We start from the raw sequence: 25,078 nt of genomic DNA on the forward strand, positions 1-25,078 counted from the left end.
TTATCACTACCCTAAGGAACCTATCGCATCAACGAGACACTCCCCCCCGAAAACTAATTGGTACCTTTTATGAATTGCAGCACATGAAGAAGCATGATTTTCAATATAATAACATTTATAAAGCAGTTACAGGTATAAAAAGGTAAAGGGACCCCTGACCATTAGGTCCAGTCGTGGCCGACTCTGGGGTTGCAGTGCACATCTCGCTTTATTGGCCAAGGGAGCCGGCGTACAGCTTTTGGGTCATGTGGCCAGCATGACTAAGTCGCTTCTGGCGAACCAGAGCAGCGCACAGAAATGCCGTTTACCTTCCTGCTGGAGCAGTACCTATTTATCTACTTGCACTTTGACGTGCTTTCGAACTGCTAGGTTGGCAGGAGCAGGGACCGAGCAACGGGAGCTCACCCCGTCGCGGGGATTTGAACCGCTGACCTTCTGATCAGCAAGTCCTAGGCTCTGTGGTTTAACCCACAGCGCCACCCGCGTCCCTAGTTACAGGTATAAAAAACAGTTAAAACAATTGAATCAATACTACTACTACTAATAATTTTCTTTAAAAAGCAGGTTGTAAATATAGAAAGTTTAAAACATCAACAGCCCACGCGTAAAATCAACTCACATCCAAGACAAAGAAGAATATAGGAAGAGCCTGGTTGCTAGATAGGCCAATCTGGTCCAGCATCCTGTTCTCACAGATTAGCCAAAGGTCAATCTGGTCTCACAGTGGCAAACCAGGTGCCTATGAGAAACCCACAAGCAGGATCTGAGCAGATGAGCACTCTCTCTGCAATATTCACATGCGTGCTGCCTCTATCTGAAGATAAAGCATAGCTGTCATGGCTAGTAGCCATTGCCACCCTTCTCCTGCATGAAGAAAAAGAGCCATTGATAGCCTTCTCCTTCATTAAAAGAATAAGAATAAGGCTGGATCTAGACATATCAAGAGAAGCGTTTCAGGAAAACGCGTTGTGAACTTTGTATGAGAATCGCATTGGGAAAAATGGAACTCCACAACGCCACCTGGTGTCACAGTGTTATAATGCATATACAATGCATATAAAAAGCTTTTTCTTTACCAATCCAGCTGAGTCCTAAGTCTTTATCCCTCTTGGAAAGAAAGCTGTGGAGCAAAATGCACCTTCTAAGCAATTTATGTGAAATGAGAGTGGTTTAACAACCATGCGGAAGGCTGTTGCTTTTAATGGCTGGTGGCTACTAGCAGCTTCCTTGGTGCAGGCTTGGTGAGAGAACTGTTTTGACATCTGGAACGTAACAAGGAGATGAGACAGAAGTCTGAGCTTTCAGCTGGTGGCCGAGAAGAAGCTTTTCAAGGGAGGGGAAGGCATGCTGTTTACTCTTCTGAGGCAGAGCAGGGGAGCAGGAGCTGATACTGCTTTTAAGGCTGTCACAATGCAATTTGGGCCCGTCTGTACCTCAGCTTAATGAGGACCGTGAACCCCTTTGATTCCCCCTTGTTTTCCTCCAACTGCTACTGTCCCACAGTTTTTCCTCCTTAAAGCAAGAGATTGCCTATGCTTTGAAAACCCAAATGGGAGAGCTACGTCAACTGCACATGGAATCTGCGGATTTAGGAAGAGGAAAGTGTGGGATAGCAGTAACTGGAGGAAAATGCCACATGGACGAGGGGGAATTAAAGGACACACAACGGGTTCACAAGCCACATTAAGCCGAGGTGTGGACAGGCCCTCTGTCGTTCTGCTGTAATTGAGGTCCCTGGCAGATACAGTGGTACCTCGGGTTACATACGCTTCAGGTTACATACACTTCAGGTTACAGACTCCGCTAACCCAGAAATAGTACCTTGGGATAAGAACTTTGCTTCAGGATGAGAACAAAATCATGCAGCGGCGCAGCAGCGGGAAGCCCCATTAGCTAAAGTGGTGCTTCAGGTTAAGAACAGTTTCAGGTTAAGAATGGACCCCCGGTTCTTAACCCGAGGTACCACTGTACAGCTCCCAGCGCCCATGACCGTTGGCTGTGCCAAATGGTGTTCCTGGGAGTTATAGTTCAAAACATCTGAAGGTCACCGCGGTGGCTACCCTGGCTTCAGGAGGGCCTTGTTAGGGCGGCAAAAGTGTGTGTTTTCCGAGCGATCTTGTAATAGCGAAAGGAAAGAACTGCAGAAGGCAAGGAGAGGGGAATACAGAAAAGCAAACAGGAACAGAACCCAGGCAGACATCTGGCGGAATGTCAAGGCGAGGAAAGAACAGCTGGATTTTGTAAATGCCCGAGAAAATTAATCCCATACCCAGGAGGGAGGTGGGTGGGGTGGGCGGTTGTTTTTGGAACTCTGGGGCCAGCAAAAACTCGCTCTGTTAACATCAAAAGGGGCTTGGGAGCTCCTTGCAGGGGGAAGTGTTGTTCAGAGAGCCCGCGTGTTATGTAGAAGTTGAAGCTGAGCAGCGAAGTGTTGGGGAGAAGAGAGGAGGGGGGAATGGAGAAAGAAGGCAAGAAGTGAAAAACCTGTAGGTGGGGGCAGGACTGCTGCATGCCCATGTTCGCTGGGCTGTAAACTGATGAGATCATGTTTTCAAGCAAGGAAGGAGAGCAGGGAAGAGCAAACTGAAAGAGGTTGTCTTTTGGGCAGGGAAGGAGGGAGAAATAAATAAAGGGAGAGCAAGCAGGAGACATGGAGCACGCAACCAGATTCCTCCTGGGCCTGCTGCTGTTGCTGCTGCAAGGTAAGTTTCAAAGCAAATTCCTTTTGAAAGATAATAGTTTTGCTCAGGTGGCCTGCTAGAAAAAATTCCATATAGGCCAGGGTTTTTGTTTTGTTTTTGCAGAAAAGCCAGCCCTATCTGCTTGTATTAGGAATATTTTGGAGGAAGCACAGCAGGCAGAAATCCCACAGGTCAAACCTCACCGCTGCATCTGCATCCTTGGGGATGCTGCACCGGTTTAATTTCTGCACACACTATGGAGCTGCTACGGACAGAAGAATCAATCCTGTATCACTGCGCTGAAAACTGTGTAGGATTTCATTTACAAATACTTTTGTTTTGGCTTAGCTGCTGTGCCATTAAACACAGCCCGAAATGCAAAAATCAGGCAGATGCAGCCTTTCCTGTTGTAGCGTTGAGTGGTAAGAAAAGGCTTCCTTTGTTGGGTCTTCTCTGTGTTAGGTTGCTGTTAAAACCAAAGAAGCAGGATCAGTAAAAAATAAAATAATGCAGTGACCTTAGAACACCTGGGGAAGCAAAGGGGTGTACATAGAGAGCTGCCTGCAAAGGTGTCTCGTTTTTTCTGTCTTGGGCTCAGGAGAAAAGAACCTCTGTCTTTCTCTTTCTTTCTTCACCCCTTCTGCCTCAACTCCCCATCTGTAAAAACTAACCATCTATAAAGTATGTTGTATGTTAGAGGTTTGCCAAATTTTACATATTGTTTAAAATCAGACAAAGCATGGCAAGTCAAAAGAGGAGGGGGTCAAAAGCAGGCTGTTACAATTTGTATTTGTAGATTAATCAACTAAAAGTTCAGTTGATTAACTGTGGGAGCAGCACTAATTATCACTGGTAAAACATTTAGGGCATTGTTGTTGATGGCGTTTCCCTCTATCAGAGAGTTTCCTAGCTCACATTTAATCCTTACAATAACTGGGCAACTTTTTATACTCTATAGTGGGCACACAGATCTGGGGTGGAACAGAAGCTAATGATTGATGCAGAGCAGACTCTCATAATACTACAAATGGTGAGGCTTGAGTGGGTTAGGGAAGTGTTTGCTAAAGAAAGTTCAGGAAAGAAAATATTTGTCAGTGTGTAAGGATGCAAAGTTTTGACTTAAACTGAGTTCCTACTCATGCCAGTGAAGTATTCTGTATAACCTAAAAGCTTGCTTACATAGCTACAGTCTGCTCAAAACTGGTCTGCGAAAAGATTTTTTAGCATCTGTCTTTTCCATTCCTTTATTCTTCTGGGAGATGGAAATAGTTACTGGCCCAAGATCCCTTAATGGGACGGATAGTTGACTCGGGATTTGAAATCCAGGGACTCTTCAGTCTTACATAACACTCTTTTATACCAAAATCTCTTTAGCCTTTCCCTCTCTTTCTGCTGCAAAGTGTGGTGCTGCTGCTGTTTTCCTTTTTTTAAAAAATGAGGTTTTGCAAATACATCCAAAGCAAAGAGACTTTGCCTAGGGAGAGCCTAGTGGAAAATTACTAGGGTTGAGGGAGAAATTTGATTCCGTTTGCATTTAATGATGAATTCGCTTAATTAGCACTTTCCAAAACAACAAACACAAACAAAACGCAGACATTCTTCAAAACTCATCCTTCTCAGGATCTTGCAATGTAGTTCTCCAGCCAATTTATGTGTGCAAAATTGGATATACTAGGGTTAAGTGTACATTAAGAGGCATATCAGTATAAACCACATACAGAATGCATTATATCAGGGGAACTTGCTTTGCAAAAATGTCTTTATCAGGGAAAATTGCATTCAGAAATGTGCATTTTAGGAGAAATTTGCACAGGAAATACTGATGGATTATCATCATCATCATCTTCACCACTGATTTATTAATCGCCTTCTAAACCACCATCTTAAGGTGATTTACGTATAATTTAAAACATTCTAAAAGAAAAGCAACAAATACATTGAAAAACAAGACTGAAAACCCAAACAAATGGAAACTTGTAGCAATGATCCATTTATCCAGTAGGAAAAGCCTGTCGGAACAAAAACGTCTTCAGTTGTTTCCAGAAAGCGCAGATAGTACATTTTCATGAGGATTCTTCCTTTTCTTAAATTGCAAACTGATGTGGAAATTGTAGAGAACTGAAGACTGGGAAAATGAGAAATGGAGAACCCAAAGCTTGCATATTTACCAATCCCTATATATTACTGAGCTGTGTGGAACAGTTGCTGGCATCTTCCGTCCCCAGGCGCCTGTCAATTTTTTGCAACTCGTGAAGCTAATATGAAGTTATTAGAACTGTTACGTTTGGCAAAAGTTGATTGTTTTGTTTTCAGTCCCGCCTTTTGATCCAGAACAACCTCCAGCACAGCCTATACTGAAAATAAATCAGATTTTTCTAGGAAGACCCCAAAAGCAGATTGTTTAAGGCAACCACTCTCCCTCCTGCAACTGGCAAATAGAGAGTCGCTGAAAGGTGCAGAGCTGAATGGGTGTACCAGCATCCTCTGTACAGCTCAATGTGTACTTGGCATGGGCCTGATACAGTCTGGATTTTCTGCATGATCCTGCCAGCAGAGAGAGAAAGCTCTTCCCGATGACCAATTCACTGAGCACCCAACCCAATTTGCTAGCACAGAACTGATAGAGAGGTTAGACTATCAGCTCCTGCAGATAACCTGCACTGTCTCAGCCTCTCCTGCATAGAACATGTCCCCTTCAACATGCCCACATTTCACTGGGTGCCAGGAATGAACACACACATCTGTTCTGGGGACAGTGCAAAGAGTAAGGAAACAGAGTCATGCATTTTGTGGACTTCAAAAAGAGGTCTTCTTCAAACTGAGGAGTGCCCTAGACAGCTCTTCCTTTAGAGGACTCTCCCCTTTACAGTGGGGCACATGGCCATCCCAGGTTCAGCGCACCCTGCATGCAAGATGACCTAGTTTCAGTCTTCTGACAGGTCTTACCTGGAACTTGGGTAGCAAAGCCCAGGAAAGATTCTATCTGGGTCTGGGTCTGCTATCTGAAAGATGCTATCTGGGACAAGAGCTTGCTGGGTCAGGGAGGGTGAGGCTCCTTCCCTCCTTTGCCTAAGGCAGCCAAGTGCCTAAGGAAGCCCTCAGGCTGGGATGAATGAGCCCAGGTGCAACAACATCTGGAATGGTACAGGGGGGGGGTCTCCTTTCCTGCGTGCCTCTTTCTTGAAACATCTGAATATTCTGGTGATTGCCAGGCTGTCATGAAGAATTCAGGTGCACAGCGAAAATTCAGATTTCAGCAGTTAAAGTGGATTGAAGACCTATTTTGCCCAAGCACAACCTACCCACTTTAAAAGGAAGACTTTTGGGGGTTGGGAAAGCGATGGAGAAATACACTGAAAAGTTGGGGGGCAGGTGACAAACGATTAACCTCCACAAACACACACAATTGATCACCTGCCCTGGGTTCTTCCTGGATAGAAGCCCAAACAGACATCAAAAAGCCATACCACATACAGTGGTACCTCGGGTTAAGTACTTAATTCATTCCGGAGGTCCGTTCTTAACCTGAAACTGTTCTTAACCCGAAGCACCCCTTTCGCTTATGGGGCCTCCTGCTGCCGCTGCGCTGCCGGAGCCCGATTTCTGTTCTCATCCTGAAGCAAAGTTCGTAACCCAAGGTAATATTTCTGGGTTAGCAGAGTCTGTAACCTGAAGCATATGTAACCTGAAGCGTATGTAACCCGAGGTACCACTGTATTGGTGAGTGGTTTTCTTTCAGGATGGAATGAGTAGGTGTGTCTTCAAGCTGTCAGATATAGCTTGCTCAGAGGTTCAGCGAGGGCAGCAGGATGGGCAGAAGTGGGAACTGTTGCAGCTTCTCCCTTTCCCTGTGCTTGTAGCCTAACGCAGTAAAGCAGATTCAGTTGCTGAAAACTGCAGGCAGCTAGTTATAGCACGGCAAGCATGTCACAGCCCTGCAGGAGATCTAGGACTTGGGTGGTCTTTTATCGTGCTAGTAGGTAAGCCTGGCACAATAAAACAGCCCAGAAGCAGGGTTAAATGCTATTCATGGCTCAAGGATTGTGCTGTTCCAATGAAAAGGCACATCTGGTGAGTTTCCTGCTTTTTGGAAGCATGGCCAATTTTTATATATATAACGATTTGTAAGATATTGGATCTATGGGATCTGCGAGGGAGTTGGCATTTGTTGCATTAACCTGAAAAATAGAAACAGCATGTTTGTTTTCACACCCATGCGGTGTGGAAGGGCCTTGCCGCTTCCTGTATCTAAAAAGGCAGGCACCATGTCATGACTTTGAAGGAGTGATGATGAGACTCAGTTCACATCCATACCATCCATTTGAAGTCGTCTTATACCCAGAGACGGCCCAGCCATTAGGCAGGGTGAGGTCACTGCCTCAGGCGCTAGAAGCCGCCCAGGCAGCACCTCTGCATGTGCCCCGCCTCCTCCTGCAGTGGTAAAGCAGCAGTGCCATTGGTGCCAATTTCAGCAGCAGCAGTGGCAGGGCATGCAGCAGTGGCAGGAGCAGGTGGGTGGTAGTGGCAGGGTGGCACTTCCTGTTTCATCTCAAGCAGCGAAACGGGCCACGCGGCCCCTGCTTATATCACAAGTGTGGGGAACCTTTGGCCCACCAGAGGTTGCTGAACTATGACTCCCATCATCCCTCCGGCCATCGGCCATGTTTGCTGAGGCTGATGGGAGTTGTAGTTCAGCAGCATCTGGCCGGCCAACAACTTCCCTGTTATACCACATTAACAGTCGCTGCTTTCCCTTCCCCCAAAAGAATCCTGGAAACTATAGTTCGCAAAAGGTGATGACCACACAGAGCTACAGTTCGCAGCACATTCAACACCCCTTCCAGGAGTAGGGCAAAGTGAAAAAGTAGAGTGGTACCTCGGGTTACAGACGCTTCAGGTTACAGACGCTTCAGGTTACAGACTCCACTAACCAAGAAATAGTACCTCGGGTTAAGAACTTTGCTTCAGGATGAGAACAGAAACCATGCTCCCGCGGCGCAGCAGCAGCAGCAGCAGAAGGCCCCATTAGCTAAAGTGGTGCTTCAGGTTAAGAACAGTTTCAGGTTAAGAACGGACCTCCGGAAAGAATTAAGTATGTAAGCAGAGGTACCACTGTATGCTGAGATCTACAGATGAGGGGTGATGTACAAATTAAATTTATTTAATTAATTAAAAATCAAAGAATGAAGAGGGGAGCAAGTTAGTTTCTCACACAAAAATGGGAAGAAAGTTACTTTCTCTCTTTTTAATGAAAGTTGGGAATCTGAGGATTATAGTTCCTCAGAGGGAAGAAAACAGCTGCCTCTCCCCATTGATGCCTGTGCTGTCTGCTCAGCTATCCACTCAACACCTGAAACAAACAGCACATAAGAGTTTGCCTTTGCTTGTAAATCTGGCAATGCCGAACTACATAGTGCACACTGTATTAACATTAGCTTTTCGCGCAGGATAAAACGTACGGAAAAACTGACCTCTTTTTTCCAGGCGTTTGATGGACTAGAAGGATGTTTGTTGGTTATGATGATTTTGTTGCAGCTTAAGCTTCTTCGTGCTATAGATTTCTTTTTAAAAAAGAAAAAGAACGGTTGCATTTTTTTTATTATAACAGATTATTTTTATTTATGCTCTTAAAATGTTTTTATAAGTCCCTTGGAGACCTTTTGTGCGTGTGGCAAGTGATTAGTAAGTTCGGATAGTAAATAACACGACACTAGTGCCCATTCTGCAAGCAGTGTGAGCGACTGTGATTCAAGAAGATCCGTGCGTGCAAAATGGGAATGTGACAGGGATAAGTTGTGTGTGCAAAAGGCATGAAATGAGGTGCAAATATGCAAGGTAACAAATTAGGCAATTCCAAAGTTGAGCTTGTGGAAGGGATGAGGCCAAAGAGGAAGGGATGAGGCCATCTTTCCCCCCACTAAAAGCTACCCCCTGGTACCCCCTCTGGCTGCTTTTACCCAGTGGTGGCTGGCACCCACTGGGAGTGGTGGGGCAGAATGTAGGGCACCACAATAGTTGGCAGAGCCAACTGCTACCAGCTATGCCCCTTCTTCCTCCCTCTTCAGTTCTGCAAGGGCAGCTAAGGAGGAGGAAGTTGACAGGCAGGGCCAACCGTTTATAAGAAAGAAAGCAGGAAGGTCAAAGCTGGTGGGGCACTGCCCCATCTGCCCAGATGGATCACTGCTTTTAGCCCCTCAGGAGTGGGGGGTGGGATATGGGTAACAGCATCCCAGCATTTCCAGTGTGGTGCCCATGGGCGACACGAAGCCCTCAAGACCCCCACATTGGCACCTTCGAACATCCCTTGATGCCCCCCCATTATATAATTAAGAATTAGTTTGGGGGGCTCTTTTGCTGTGGGAGCGACTTGTCTGTTTCTTGGGGGAGAGCACTGCCTGCTTTTTTTGTCTTGTTTTTATTTGTCTCGCAGAGGGGTGTGTGTGCGTGCGTTTGCTTGTGTTTTTTGGGGGGTGGAGAGTAGGGAGGTCCGAGCATCACCAGAAAAACTGTGTTGTAGCAAGTTCCTTAAGGAAGGAAGGCCTTGAAAACCCTCCATGTGTGATTATTCCCATCTGCATTCCATCCTCATTGCTTCTTGGCACCAGTTCCAGCGAAAACCAAGGCTGCAATCTGACCTTCTCCATGGAGCAGTAATTTGGGATGGGAACATATCTGCTAACGGCACTGTTAAAAAACAACAACAACCAACCCCCAAAACGCCTGGACTTTCCAAGGGCAGAGAGGGGAGTAAGAACTCTTTGCTTATACAGTTGGCTTTTCCTTTTCCAAAATGTCCGCTGTGGGAGGAGATTCACCCTTGAGGAAAACACTGGGAAACATGGAAGGCCAGGCCTTAGAGCAGCAATTCCCAAAACAATGTGCAGCAAGAGGGAGCTGCTAATGTGCCACAAGAAAGAAATGAAATAGGAATGTAGGACTGTAGGACTGTAGAAAGCTGCCTTATGCAGCGTCAGACCACTGGTCCATCTAGCTCAGTATTTTCTACACTGGCTGGCAGCTATTCTCCAGGGTTTCAGACAGACCTGCCTTGTGCCCTGGAAAGGAGTGTGACAAAGCTGCCTTATGCAGAGTCAGACCAATAGTCCACTTGGCTCAGTATTGTCTACACTGACTGGCAGCAGCTTTCCAGGGTTTCAGGCAGGGAGCCTCTCCCAGCCCTACCTGGAGATGCCTGGGATTGAAACTGGGACCCTCTGCATGCAAAGCAGATGCTCTACCCCTGAGCTATGGGCCTACCTCTGATAATATTACTTGAACAGCAAATAGACCTGCAGAAAAACTTGCAACGAGGTAGCAGCTAGTCTCTTTATTGATCATGGGTGTGGAACGTGTAGCCCTCCTGATGTCGTTGGACTCCCAACCCTCATCATCTGCAAATGGCATGGCCAATGCCCAAGGGTGATGGGCGCAATGTCTGGAAGAAGGCCACAGTTTCTACGACTTGCCTTTCCATGGAAAAAAACATCCAAGGACTCTTAACATAATCCGTAATAACAGATAATGTCATTCGCAAGCAATGAATGGCAGTAAGTTAAAAACATGTTAGATACCAATTAGTACACAAAAGCCAGTGTGGTGTAGTGGTTAAGAGCAGTAGATTCGTAATCTGGTGAACTGGGTTCGCGTCTCCGCTCCTCCACATGCAGCTGCTGGGTGACCTTGGGCTAGTCACACTTCTTTGAAGTCTCTCAGCCCCACTTACCTCACAGAGTGTTTGTTGTGGGGGAGGAAGGGAAAGGAGAATGTTAGCCGCTTTGAGACTCCTTTGGGTAGTGATAAAGCGGGATATCCAATCCAAACTCCTCTTCTTCAAATCCAAAATGGCAGGGCGAAACAGAAACCAAGCTGGCTGGCTCTCTGGGGTTGGCAAGCCAGGATGCAGCCTCAAAAGGATTCAGGGACACAGATCCCCACCAAGCGGAAGGTTGACAGAAGGTTATCAGCAAGCGGGTTAGTGTTACAGGATTCCCATGTCCTGTTGGAGGCCTGGTAGTTTTGGGGATGACATGTCTGACGGCTACAGAGTTGGTGCATCCGCTTGGTGGGGATCTGTGTCCCTGAATCCTTTTGAGGCTGCATCCTGGCTTGCCAAGTCAAATCCCTGAGAGGAAACACAACTAATCAATGCAGATCCACCTATTGTGTCACTAATATTTTCTTTTTCTTTCTCCTTTCAGAGTCTGTTGTCCATCCCTATTCAGGTAAATACAGATACTTCAGCTGCTTTGTATGAATTATGTTAATGGTGTAATAATGCATTTATGTTTTTAAACTTCTTGTAAGTCACTTGGCAACCTTTTGGTAACAAGCAACCAACAAATCTAAATAACAGTAATACTAATAATTACTGCAATCAAACCATGTTGAATGCCACAAAAACCTTATTAATTTGTGGGCCTGGTGGTTATGGGGTTGGCGTGGATTGGGGGTGGGGGGATCTGTCTCCTTGACCTTAAAAATCCTTATAAATTGTTATAGTGGTTATTTATTTTACATTTATAACCTGCATTTTCCTATAAGGAGCCAAAGGTGGCATCTCCCTCTTTCCCCATTTTAGCTTTCAGCAACAACAACAACATCCTTGTGGGGGAAGTTAGGCTAAGAGAGTATGCCTAGTTCAAAATCACTCAGTTAGCTTCATGGCCAAGTGGGGATTTGTACCCTGGTCTCCCAGGTCCTGGGAACACGGGTGGCTCTGTGGGTTAAACCACAGAGCCTAGGGCTTGCCGATCAGAAGGTCGGCGGTTCAAATCCCAGCGACGGGGTGAGTTCCCGTTGCTTGGTCCCTGCTCCTGCCAACCTAGCAGTTCGAAAGCACGTCAAAGTGCAAGTAGATAAATAGGTACCGCTCTGACAGGAAGGTAAACGGCGTTTCTGTGCGCTGCTCTGGTTCGTCAGAAGCGGCTTAGTCATGCTGGCCACATGACCTGGAAGCTGGACGCCGGCTCCCTCGGCCTGTAAAGCGAGATGAGCGCCGCAACCCCAGAGTAGGTCACGACTGGACCTAATGGTCAGGGGTCCCTTTACCTTTACCTCCCAGGTCCTGATCCAGCACTTCTAACCACTACAGCACACTGGCTCTCAGAGCTGGACTGACACCCCATGTACACTTACCTGGGAGAAAGCCCCATTGAACCAAATGGGACTTCTCAGAAATAAGGCATGTATGGGGTTGAGCTGCTACAGTATGAGAGTTGTATCAGCTGTAAAGAGATATGATCTGCACTAGGCTAGGGTTGCCAGTGGTTAGGCTGTTAGCCATCACAGCTATTGTTGTAGCTGCACTGTTGGAGGCAGTAAGCTTCTGTGTACAACCAATAGCCAGGAATCACATATGGGGAGAGCAGCTCCTGCTTTTGGGCTTCCTATCGGGGCATCTGATTGGCCACTGTGAGAACAGGATGCTGGACTAGATGGGCCTTTGGCCTGATCCAGTGGGGCTCTTCTTAGGTTGGCCTCCTGATGGGCAGAGAAAGACAGGCTTTCGATTGTGGGTGCATCTCCCCACATGGCTTCTTCTTCTCCCCCCCCCCCCATATAACAGCCCCAGTGGATGCTTCCAATCTCGAGAGCGTAGTAGTGTCTGTGCAGAACATCACTGCCAAGGCGGGCACTCGAACGGTCCTCTCCTGCAAGAGCTACAGGATGGTGTGGACCCAGGACCGCCTGAACGACCGCCAGCGTGTGGTCCACTGGGATCTGTACAGGAACCAGTATGGAGACTACAATGCCGAGCGACTGTGCGACATGTATTCGGCTGGGGATCAGCGAGTCTACAGCGGCTACAACCAAGGGCGGATTTTCATGCCGGAAAATGCATTTGTGGATGGCAACTTCTCGCTGGTAGTCAAAGGTACCGGGACCCAAAATGGTCACACACACACACACACACACACACACACACGCACACACACACACACACACACACACTTCGCCTGGGTGTGAAATGAGCAGACAGGAAGAGCCATAGCTCAGTAGCAGAGTATCTGCTTTGCATGCAGAAGGCATCAGGTTCCATTCTTGGCATCTCTCAGTAAGGCTGCCAGCCAGTGCCTTCAATGCTGACCTAATTCAATGGACCCAATGGTCTGACTCAATTATGAGGCAGCTTCCTATGTTCCAAATCAATCCTTCTTTTTCTTTTACAGCACTCCCCCCCCCAAAAAAAACAGAAGTTAACAAAGAGAATAAATATTTTAAAAATAAACAAAAGCAGCATTTTTAAAAATCCAAGAGAAGTAAACACTGGATCAGTAGAAATCATAAAGCAGGACCTTTCGTGATTTCAAACGTATTAATTTTCTTTTTTGTTTTCGTTTGCCAGTTTGGGCCAAAGCAGGGGTGTAAATATAATGCATTAATGAGTAGCCCATCTTGTAAAGATCTGATTAGTTAGTACTGGCAACGGGGCCTAAAGCAGCCCAGTAGGAGCCGAGCATGCTCTGTGGCCACAGAATGCTGCAATTCTGTTCTGGGGGAGCGCATAGCTGTGTACATTGGAGACTGGTCCAGTCCCAGTCTACCCTGACAGCCCCACCTTCCTTCCTCACATCCCCTCAAGGGGTGGTTCTGCTTGTCATTGGCTCTAGCTCCACCTACTGTTGGTCTCCTTGTCTGCAGCTCCACCAGCCCCCATGAGCACCAGCCATCAGTGTGTGTGTTTTGTCTGAGTGTAAGGGGAAACCAGGGGGGAACAGAATGGAGTATCCCAGAACTGGGCTCTTTAGCATCCTGAGCGAGCTTGAAGTTTGGCTTGCTAAATACCAGCTCTCACCACACGAGGGCCCCTTCAATCTTATGATTCTACTCCAGGTGCAGTGGAAATGATCACCTTGTGGTGAATTTTCCCTGTTAGAAAGTGACATGATGAAGCTCAGGGAAATAGCTCCTTCCCCTGCCCTTCATCATCTACCACTGATCCTTAAACAGGAGATACTGATTGTTGGTTTATTTCATTAGGCTGTAGAGAACTGTAGCGCAGTGCCCGAGGGGTAAGCTACAGTTCTCGGGATGCTTTGAGGGAAGGGATGTGACCAACTTTGGGAGGTGGTGGATATATTTTACTAGAGGTTGGGCAGGTATGTGTCAAGATTGCTGCAGCTGCAATACTTCTGCACCGAGCAGAGGGTTGATCTAGATGACCATCAGGGTCCCTTCCAACTAAGTTTGGCTTATAGTGGACCTGTGCAAATTAAGGAACTGAAGTTAAGTCTTGCCCATTAACTTGGATGGGTCAACTCTGAGCAAGACTAGCATTGGCTGCAACCCCATGCTTTTGTTACCTGGATGCCAAAGTTCTCTCCATAGCTGTCAACTTCCAGATTTGAAAATAAGGGATCAGCAGCCTCGAAAATAAGGGATCAGCAGCCTCACCTGTCCTGGGGACAGTCTACGGGATATCTAACAATCCGGGATAGCAGCGGGAAGCAGCGGGAAACGGCGCTGGAATAAGGGAATTTCCCCCCCAAAAAGGGAAGGTTGACAGCTATGGTTCTCTCTCTCCCTCTCTCCTTACTGCATTTCAATCAAGACATCTCCAGGAGCGACCAAGGCATCTACTCTTGTAACCTCCACCACCATTACTGTCACCTGTACGAAATTGTGAAGATACAACTGGATGTAACCGAAGAAGGTAAATGTTGTTGTAAAAGATGTGTGGCAAGATGAAAGCGGGAGGGTGTGTGTGTGTTTGTGCCTAGTGTTTTTGCTCCCCATCATGTTCCTCTTTTGTAAACTCGCACAAGTCTTGTTTGAGGCAGCCACATGTACAGAGCAAATGGATGGCCAGGGAGTTGTAATTAAGATGTTTGTGGGCATCGGAGCATTTCCTGTCACAAGGCTGCATCAAAAGGCTTAGAGGAGCATCAGCTGTACTGTGCCGAAAATGAGGCCTAGGATAATTCCAGGCTTCTCCCTCTCTGTGTGGACTAGCAAGCCCTTTGAAACCAGGAGGATCGCTTTTCCCTATCTGGCGTCTTACAATTTGTGTCAGACTATGACTCCCAGCAGCTGCAGCCAGAAAGTTCATCAAGGATGATGGAGTCCAAAACATTTGGAGTCGGGTGGTAGCATCAGGTTCGGGAAGGCTGATTTAGGGGTAGGGAGATTTGGGACTTTTCAAAAAGACTGTATGGGCTTGTGCCCAGTATAGTTCTTAGTAAGCCTCACCTCAGAAAGCACATGTTAGTGTTAGAAAAGGTTCAGAAAAAGGGCACTCAGAATGAGGCTAGGCTGACAGATGGCTCAGATGGGTGGGAGATTTGAACTCTGCTCTTCCCGGTCCAAGTTTGACACCTTCACCTCACTACACGCTGCAACTTGGTCATGATTTTCTTGTGATTCACTATGCTGGGAAAAGCTTGATTCAGTTTGTACCGTCATGCCATTCATCTGTGCAATAGCTCAGAATATGGCTCCTCTCCTGGTTTTGTGGAGGAGAAGATAAGGAGCAACAGATGTGTTCTTAATTGGCAATATGGCTTTGCTCGCTCACATCTAAAGCTGCTTTGGAAAGTACCTTGAGTCATACATAGCATCTTGCACCAGCCAGTTTAAGTCTTGCTTTCTGAGCATCTTTGGAGGCAATTCGACACAGCAAAGTAAACCACAGGCTGGAACCTTGGCCAGGGATGTGGAACAGGAGACCCCAAGTGCTGTTGGACTCTAGCTGCCATCAGCTCCAACCAGCATGGGCAATGGTCAGGGATGATGGGAGTTGTAGGCTAGCAACATCTGGAGGATCACAAATTCCCCATCTTTGGGTGGAAGGTTCTTGGGAGCTGGGATCACTCTCCAGAAAGAAGACTCCCTCCTATGTATGAGTGGTTGCTCTGGCTTTTATTAAGATGGATTAAAACAGAGATGGGGAACCTGTAGCCATCCAGATATGGTTAAGCTCCCAACTCCCATCTCTCCCAGCCAGCATGGTTAATTTGTCAGGGATGATGAAAGGCCAGCATCATCTAGAGCAGCAGTTCTCAACCTGTGCATCCCCAGATGTTGTTGGACTACAACTCCCATCATCCCTGACCACTGGTCATGCTGGCTAGGAATGATGGGAGTTGTAGTCCAACAACATCTGGGGACCCAAAGGTTGAGAAACACTGATCTAGAGCAAGGTTTCTCAAACTTGAGTCTCCAGCTGTTTTTGAACTACAACTCCCATCATCCCTAGCTAGCAGGACAAGTGGTCAGGGATGATGAGAACCATAGTCCAAAAAAGATAGCTGGAGACCCAAGTTTGGGAAACCCTGATCTAGAGGGTCAGCGGTTCCTCATGCCTGGTCTAGGCAACACAAAGTCAAGTCAAAATAGAATAAAGCACTCCAGAACCAAGCATCGAAGACCAAAAGCTAAAGTCACTGAGTAGAGGTCAGGGAAGGTAACTGAGCTTCTCCATGGCCTCATAGTTCTAGGAGATATGGGTCTTTGTTGGAAGACACACCTATTTCCATGCCTGTCTTTTTTCATAGCATGTTGGTGAGGAGAGTTGGTGCTTATAGGCTTGTCACAGCAAAGGTTGCTTTGAACTTCCCAGTGCTTGGCAAACAGCACATGTAAAATGGTATCTCCTTAATTGTAGTTGTTATTCTGTCTGCCACAGCTACAATAAACCTACCATTAAAATTACGGACAGGTCATTTCTTCATCGGAGGGCAAACGGGCAAATTTAGCAGGGGATCAAATACTTTCCCCCCTCACTGTATCTTTTGCACGGTTCTTTCAACAGTCGAAGAAGTGCAGAAGTTTTGGGATGGGGAGAAAGTTGTGATCGTGGCCCTGAAGGGAAGCGCCGTCTTACTCCCCTGTATTAACCGGAACCAAATCTGGACCGAGCGGCACGACGAAGAGGACCAGCAGGTGGTCCACTGGGACTGGCAGCCGCCAGGGGTACCTCATGACAAGGCCGATCGCCTCATTGACCTGTACGCCTCTGGAGAGGGGCGCTCTTATGGCCCCTTGTTTATCCGGCAAAAGATGAATATCACTGACAAGGCTTTCGCCCAGGGAGACTTCTCCTTGAGGATATCCGGTTTGGAAGTGGCTGATGAAGGCACCTATTCCTGCCACCTCCACCATCATTACTGTGGCCTTCATGAGCGCAGGATCTTCCAGGTCTCTGTTGTGGAGCCGGAACCGGAAAATAAGGTGGTGGTGGTGAACTTCACTCGTCACAATGCGCCGGCTGCAGGTAGGTAGTTTCAACACGCACAGAGTCAAAATTGGTCATCCATCAAAGGAGGCACTTTTTGCTGCATCAAAGGAGGCAATTTTGCTGCAGGAAAACATTTGCCCCCTTGTGAAAGATGAGGAACTTTGTTGTGAGAAGAAAATGGCTGCTTCTTTATCTTATCTGTAGAAGATGTTGATGCCAACTATGTATTACTCATAGAAGACCCATTGGAATGAATGGACTGAAGTTGGTTATGTGTATTAATTTCAGTGGGTCTACTCTAAGTATGATTAGCACTGGATACAACCCAAGGAACTCGGTTGAGAGAAATTGGCTGCCCCTTGAACAAATTATTGTCTCCTTGTGAAAGATAAGGGTCTTTGCTCTGAAGAAAATGGCTGCTTCTTCAGCAATAACAACAACAACAAATAAGCCCCCTTAAGAAAGGCAAGGATATTTCTTGCGAGAAAATGGATGTTACCCTCACAATGATTTCTCCACCACATGAATGTAAGATACTTATTTTCGGGGGTGGGGGTGGGAGAGAAATGACCACCTCATCATAACAGTTTGCCCACTCATAAGAACAAGGTATCTGAGGTGACACCTCCTCATGTAGGCCTCAGTTCGGAAGGGAGGTGGTTCAAGCTCACCTTCCTACCCCCCCTCCTGTCCCAATAAGGATAGGGATTCCTTCTCAGATGGCTTTCCCCCCTCCACCTGTGTTGGTTCCTGCTCTGGTTTTAGGAGTCCTGGTGCGGTGGGGTGTCTCAGGTTCAGTGAGCTCTTGTTCACCACCATCAAGCTCAGAGCCAGGAACATGGTCCAGCTCCTCAGCCCACGGTGACCCTGTGGACTTCAGGGTCATGACACCATCGTGGTACTCCTGTTGTGGAGGATTCAAGGGTGAATCAGGTGTGCAACGTCACTTACGTACCAGAATCCTTTGCAACAGGGGTTCCATGACAAACAGGTCAATGTGGAAAATGGTTGCCCAAAGCTCAAAAGAGCCACATCCTTCTCAGTTTCACTCCATTCCATGTTTTCCATCTCCAGAATAAGTAGGTACCTTTCAATCTTGTTCTCTTTTTAAAGCTACCCCAATCAAAACAGTGAGAAATATATGTGGAGTTTTGAAATCATTTTTTAAAGAAAACCTGCAGGGCACAGCTCAATGCTTATTAACATTTTAAAATATTTATCATGCCTTTAATATTTATTGGCTGTTTAATATTGAAGCTGAAGATGGCATGATAATTTTTTAATGGGCTGGGTGATGGTAGTTTATGGAGCACCGCAGTGTGTTGGGTTCACGAGTGGTGGAATGGGGGGGGGGGAGAAATCAGATGCCATATGGGAGCAGCTGGCCTTATAGGAATAAGTCAGAAGGCACAATTCAAATTTGCACATGCAAAGTTGAAAAACAAACAAACAAACCAATCATAGAGAAACTGAAGGAGAAGAAACCGTTCCCATCCACCCCCCAAACAACGAGTGGAATTTATTTCGATTACAACCAGAAAATTGTCCCAAATCCTGAGGGAAATATATCTCTAAGCAGTGCATAACAAAAACGGGTGTTTTCTTTTGGGGGGGGGAGATGTTTCTTTCCCCCCTTCCACAGCTCAAACTCCTGGGTGGAGTTTTTCCTTCTTTTCTTTTTCTGAACAGGGAGAACTTGCTGAACCAATGGGAACAGTATTTATTTTCCTTCTGTCTTTTCGCTTCGGAAAGGCAGCTGGAAGTTCTCACCGGCTTGTAAAGATTACAAGAAGAGCTCTGCTGGATCAGACCTTTGCACTCAGCTCTCCTCACACACACACCCAAACATACCACTAATCCTAGCAATAAACAGTTAGGAATAATGCCCATCCTCCCATTACATCCAGTCTCAGCATCCTCTTCTGATAATGGTCAACCGGATGCCCCTGGAAAGCCAACAAGCAGGACCTGAGGCTAAGAGAACTCTCCCCTTTTGTGATTCCTGCCAACTAGAACCTAGAGGTTTACTGCCTCCGACAGTAAGGGAAAGAACATAATAATAATAATAATAATAATAATAATAATAATAATAATAATGGCTTCTAGCCATGGGTAGCCTTCTCCTCCATGAGTTTGTCTGATCCCCTTTATAAGGCACTACCTTTCGCGGGATCAAATTCTGGTGTTTTAACTATTGCATTGTGTGAAGAAGTACAGTCATACCTCATGTTACGTTTGCTTCATGATACGTTTTTTCAGGTTGCGTCCCGCGCCGACCCGGAAGTACCAGAAAGGGTTACTTCTGGGTTTTGCTGCTTGTGCATGCACACAAGTGCGAAATCGCACCACACACCTGCGCAGATACGGCACTTCAGGTTGCGGGCTTTTCATGTTGCGAACGGCCTCCAGAACGGATCCCGTTCTCAACCAGAGGTAAAGGTAAAGGGACCCCTGACCATTAGGTCCAGTCGTGGCTGACTCTGGGGTTGCGGCGCTCATCTTGCTTTATTGACTGAGGGAGCTGGCATACAGCTTCCGGGTCACATGGCCAGCATGACTAAGCCGCTTCTGGCGAACCAGAGCAGCGCACGGAAACACCCTTTACCTTCCCGCCGGAGCGGTACCTATTTATCTACTTGCACTTTGTGGTGCTTTCAAACTGCTAGGTTGGCAGGAGCAAGGAGCGAACAACAGGAGCTCACCCCGTTGTGGGGATTTGAACCGCTGACCTTCTGATCAGCAAGCCCTAGGCTCAGTGGTTTAACCCACAGCACCACCCACTGTACTAAAAAAAAAACAGAGAAGGCTGCTAGCTTCGATGGCTATCCTCAGCAGGCAAGCTTCTGCTGGAAACCACAGGAGGGGAGAGTGCTCTTGTGTTCAAGGACCTGCTTGCTGGTTTCCCACAGGTGGCCACTGTGAGAGAAGGATGCTGGACTGGATGGGCCATTGGCCTGATCCACTAGGTCCTTCTTATCTTCTTACTTTCTTCTGTCTGTCGTGAATCTTCGCTCTTCACTGCATGTTCGGTTTCCCCCAATACTGGGGGAAAGAGGCAGCGGAGGAGGAAGCCGCTCGGGAACCTGGGGTGGCGTGCCCAGGGGCAGGACGAGCCGCCCATAAGGGCAAGGCACACTGCGGGGCCTCTGGAGTCTGCCAGCCTCCTGCCATTTGGGCAGCGCGGAGCCTGCCGCGCCCAAGCCACCGTGTCTCTCCCAGGAGAGATGCGTGGCTCAGGTGTGCTGCAGGCCCTGTGGTGAGTGCCACCTGGGATTTTGTCACCCCCCTCAGTGGTGACACCCGGGACTGTCTGCACCCCCCGCACCCCCCTTCCTCCGCCCCTAAAAAGCAGCGCAGTGGGAAGTAGATTTGTGTTTACTCAGCAGCAAGAGTTGCTGCAACCGCCTCTTGAACCCCCGCTGTGTGACCGTGTAAACTCCTACAGGGACAGAGCCTTAAAACACATATGCGCACGTAAGGAAAGATAAAGAAAAATCATAGCCACGAAGCATTTCCTTGGATCCTCTTAATCCTGGGCGCAGTTCCAAATCTGGAACAGTTCTCTAGACAGGAAATGTTATTCTGCTTACAATATCAACATGGCCTAGTTCTATTTTGGCTGATCCTCGCCGTCAAATCTGAAGTTAACTCTATGGCTTTCAGTGGAAGGTGCTTCTCCTCCCCCCCCCCCAGCATTTTTCTTTTTAAAACTGCAACAGCAATAAGCCATCTGTTCCCTGTTTTTATAGATTGCTCGTATTTTGTGAAAAGGGAAGGTTATCGTGGCGTTATCATCATCAATTAGAACATCTTCAACATATGTTGCAGTGTCTTTACTAGGCTTGAAGGCTGCCTTGTAGCTTAAGTTTTAGTGGGGAAAGAGTTGAAATTTTGCCTAATTTTGAGTTAGCCCTGCTTGATCAGATCAAACGCCTGTCTAGAGGAGGAGGCTTGCCATGGCTACTTGCCACAATGGCTCTGTAAATTGTATATAAATGTAATAATAATAATAATAATAAATGCTTCAGCTGTCAGAGGCAGTATGCCTTTGAATACCAGTTGCTGGGAATCACGATCAGGAAAAGTGCAGGCTTTCCATAGACATCTGGTTGGCCACTGTGAGAATTGCCTGCATTTTTACTCATAACCAGTCCAGGTTGCAGCACTCCCCTTTAGTCTCAGATGGGGAAAAAATGCAAATGAGTTGGCTATGTCTCCACCTATTGTCGGTTTCCTTGCCTTCCGCCTAGAGAAGAAGATGGAGAATTCCGTCGGAAACAGAAATGCGAGGGTTAATTGCCACAATCGGCAGGTTTGCCCCAAGGTCAGGAATGGAAATCATGCAAGCAAAAACGAGCTGTGTTTGCTATCATTGTTTTCTTCTTCGTATATGTAACATAAACCGTTTTGTCACTTTCTGTGTTTCCCTCCCATTGAAGTTAATTAAGTATTTAATTTAATGGGGTTGTATCCAATGCTAGTCCTACTCATAGTAGAGCCATTGAAATCAATGGGCATATCTGACTTTCGTTAATTTCAGTGGGCCTGCTCCCAGTAAAAATTCGTTGGATGCAACCCAGTACTTACTGCATTAGTTCCGGCCATAGTGGATAGCCAAATGAGCAACATAGGTTTTAGTGGAACCAGAACTGAAGCAGAAAGGAGGAAAGGCATGGCAGGGCAGAAATCTCAGCCTCCTTGCATGTCTACAGCCACTCCATCAGTCCCAATGGGCACTAGCCACCACTGACAGGGACTGTGGTTCAGACTTGTGTTGGGTGTGGGCAGTGAGACATTCCACAAAGCAAAAGGAGCTCCTGCCCTAACCTCCTGCCCCTCAAGGTAAATTAAACAAAACAAACCCAGACTGCCGCTATCAGCCGCTCACCTGGATTTGTCTAACCCCTTTGAATGGCTCCAAATCTCTCTTTTAAACATGATCTGCCTGGTTAATCTGTCCAGAGAGATACATTCCGCACTGGCGACTTTCTCTAAAGTTTCCCTTCTCCAGCTCAACATACGCCCTGCAAAGGAATGGATTTCTGGCTTACTCCCTGCATTGCTGTTCTTTTTTCAGTGTGCGCACGCATGTGTGGTTTTATTTTGTTTTATCTAAACTTGCTCTCTTGGCCTGCCTCAACATTCCTTCCCCTCGGTAAGGTTTACAACACATAAGGTTCCTCCGAACGATCTGTTGATTGAGCATCCGTTCTGATTTGCCTGCAGGAAGCTTACACAGAAGTTAGATAGGCTGTGCCTGGTTTTTCTTTAGGATTCATTCTGAATTGTTGGTGGATCGGTTATACAGCAATGAGCACTCATCCCGTTTTGCTTGCGGGTTGTTGGTCGCAGAATTAGAATTGCAGAATCATAAGAGCTGGAAGGGACCCTGTGGACCATCTAGTCCAACCCCCTGCAAGCAGCTGTCCCATACAGGGATCGAACCTGCAACCTTGGCGTTATCAGCACCATACTCTAACCAACTGAGCTATCCATTTTACCCACATGGAAATGTGCAGAACTGGAGTTAAAATTTGGGAAAATGAGAAACTAGTTAAAAAACCCCAACAGCAAGTGATTTGATAAACTTCTGGCTCAGACAGTTGCTGCTGATTAGAGCAGGGGTCAGCAAACTTTTTCAGCAGGGGGCTGGTCCACTGTCCCTCAGACCTTGTGGGGGGCCGGACTATATGGGGGGGGGGAATGAACAAATTCCTATGCCCCACAAATAACCCAGAGATGCATTTTAAATAAAAGCACACATTCTACTCTTGTAAAAACATGATGATTCCCGGTCTGTCCAGGGGCCGGATTTAGAAGGTGATTGGGGTGGATCTGGCCCCTGGGCCTTAGTTTGCCTACCCATGGATTAGAGTAACCCAGATGGACAAATGGCATAACTTGGTATGATGTGCGCTATGTTATTTTGTTCCATAGATGTTAGTGGTGGCAGCCATTAAGAGTTGAGCCTACAGTCTAATGGAAAACATTTATTTTCTCCCTTCCTTTCTTCTGTGAGGCTCATTGATTGAAGCTGACTTTTCAGAAGAGTTGAGACAGGCAAAAGGATATACTTCTCAGTGATAGGGCACGTGATTAATGTATGGAATCTACTGCCACAAATGGATTAGACAAATGGATGGAGGAGGGTCAGTCTATCAATGGCTATTGGCCATGATAGCTAAGTGGCATCTCCATTTAGCAGTATATCCCTGAATGTGCAGCCCAGGAAAGGGCTGTAGCTCAAGCCTGTAGAGCACCTGCCTTGCATGCAGAAGGACCCAGGTTCAATCTCCAGGTAAGGTGCTGAAATATTCCTGAAACCCTGGGATACTGCTGCATGTCAGTGTAGACAGCATTAAGCTTCTTTCTTTCTCCAAACCTTTATTAGGCATTGCAGATACAGACCATCTTAAAACATCCATATACAATTTTCAAAAACGATATGCAAAGAAGCAGCCATATCAGATATATAGAAACAGAAATTTTAATTGGAGTGTCTTCCTGCTAAACTGTGTCATTCATCACTCTAAGAGATACTATTGACAGAAGCTCAGCCACCCTTGCAGTTACCTACGGGTTAATATCAGACAGCTAGAATCTGATACTTTAATTGTGCCATGACAGCACTAAGCTAGATGGACCAGTGATCAGACTTGGGATAAGACAGCATCCTATGATCATGTGCTGAAGGTCAACCATTGGAATGGTCTGTTGCTAACATGTCCTGCCTATGCGCTTCCCAGAGGCTGAGGCTATGACTTCCTACATGCAAAGCATGTACTCTGTACCATTGAGCTACAGTCTGGCTTGTTATGAGCTGTTACCTAGTTTGTTAGTTTCTTCCCTTCTGCAAGAATAACCATTGACCCACCTCTTCTTCTCGGTTTCCCTCTCTGCCACCCAGATCCAAACGCCGGCCGTGGCCACAACGTGATCAATGTCATCATTCCTGAGAGCCGTGCTCATTTCTTCCACCAGTTAGGGTACATCCTGGCAACGCTGCTGCTCTTTATTCTGCTCCTGATCCTTGTGGTACTCGTCACACGCAAGCACCGGAGAAGAGGTGAGTTTCTGGGCATCTGGAGCCCTACTGATGTCCTATTTATTTTGTGTTCATGGTGATTTTGTGCTTGTGATGGTGTTGGGGGCAGTTATATGCAATCCCACTTTCAATACTGTTTCAGGGGTATCTGCACTCTCCCAGGGTTCAGTTTCTTTGGAATGAAGGTCACCGGAGACTGGAGTATCTTTATGGTTTTATTTACACATATATTCAATCTGAGCCTAGGATAGAGAGGCTCACAACATTAACACACCCATAGATCTTTCTTCCTCATTAGATTCCCAGGACGATCCCCAAGCCACAGATTTGGGTCTACCCAGAGCGAGACAAGCCTCTGTCTCTCTAGCTTCCTGCATCAGCTGAAGTCGCATACACACAGCCCCGCTTGACCTTCTGCTCTCCATCCTAGGAAGGTCCACCCATTTGTGGGTTTTGAGCTGAGGTTTGAAGGAGTTCTGAGTAGAGGAGTGCATTTATTTTGTAATGAATGAAATCCATTCCTCGCATCCATTATAGCACAGATTGCAAGAGGTATGAACGAGGTTTCCCAAAAGAAAGTACCCTGTCTGATTCAGGCACATAGTATCTTGTCAGTTCAGAATAGATGGCTGCTAAAGTGAGAACTGGTTCGATCAACAAGCATCATGAAAATGAGATGTGAATTGGTTTGTGACTGCTTATTCATGCCTGCAAAAAATGGTTCCCTGATGTCAAAGCCCTTGAGTGACTTTTCTTTTTTCTCTTTTCTAGGTTTTGAGTGCAACGTGCGAAAATTTGATGAGTGAGTAGAAACTGGTTCCTTGCACCAAAGGGACTTGTTGTCCATCAATAAGTAGAACATTGAAATTACGAATGCATGAGGATTTCATTTGTAAAAAAATCCAGTATGAACTGATCTGATATGCCGTTCCTGGACTAATGTCTCACTTGGGTTGCAGTTAACCATCAGAGGTTGCTCTTCTCCAGCTTATCATCTAAATAGCATTTATTTGTTTACTTATTGGGTTCAGGCAAACATCCTGATAAAGTGTTGCATTTTAAAGCAGCCTCAGTTTATATTAGCTAGTAGCCATCAATGTTCATTTAAGCAAACATTTTCTTCTAGCCTCTGTGCTCATTGAAATAACACCCTGAGTGATTAAAAGTTCAAAAGTG

At 46.5% G+C, this 25,078-nt stretch overlaps 1 protein-coding gene and 1 long non-coding RNA gene across 2 annotated transcripts in view; one reads left to right on the plus strand and one right to left on the minus strand.

The window, feature by feature from the left end:
• Window positions 1-25,078, minus strand: part of LOC308591155 — a 116,083-nt gene that overhangs the window by 57,870 nt on the left and 33,135 nt on the right. The window lies entirely within an intron of this gene.
• Window positions 2,324-25,078, plus strand: part of MXRA8 (matrix remodeling associated 8) — a 29,351-nt gene continuing 6,596 nt past the window's right edge. Inside the window, exons 1-7 of the mRNA XM_081201598.1 lie at window positions 2,324-2,702; window positions 10,880-10,903; window positions 12,247-12,555; window positions 14,233-14,334; window positions 16,432-16,893; window positions 23,765-23,923; window positions 24,674-24,704. Coding sequence (XP_081057724.1) covers window positions 2,651-2,702; window positions 10,880-10,903; window positions 12,247-12,555; window positions 14,233-14,334; window positions 16,432-16,893; window positions 23,765-23,923; window positions 24,674-24,704 — 1,139 coding nt within the window. The 5' untranslated portion in view covers window positions 2,324-2,650. The remainder of the gene's footprint in view (window positions 2,703-10,879; window positions 10,904-12,246; window positions 12,556-14,232; window positions 14,335-16,431; window positions 16,894-23,764; window positions 23,924-24,673; window positions 24,705-25,078) is intronic.

This window comes from Podarcis bocagei (assembly GCF_964188305.1).
Source record: "Podarcis bocagei genome assembly, chromosome: 7".
NCBI lineage: Eukaryota > Metazoa > Chordata > Lepidosauria > Squamata > Lacertidae > Podarcis > Podarcis bocagei.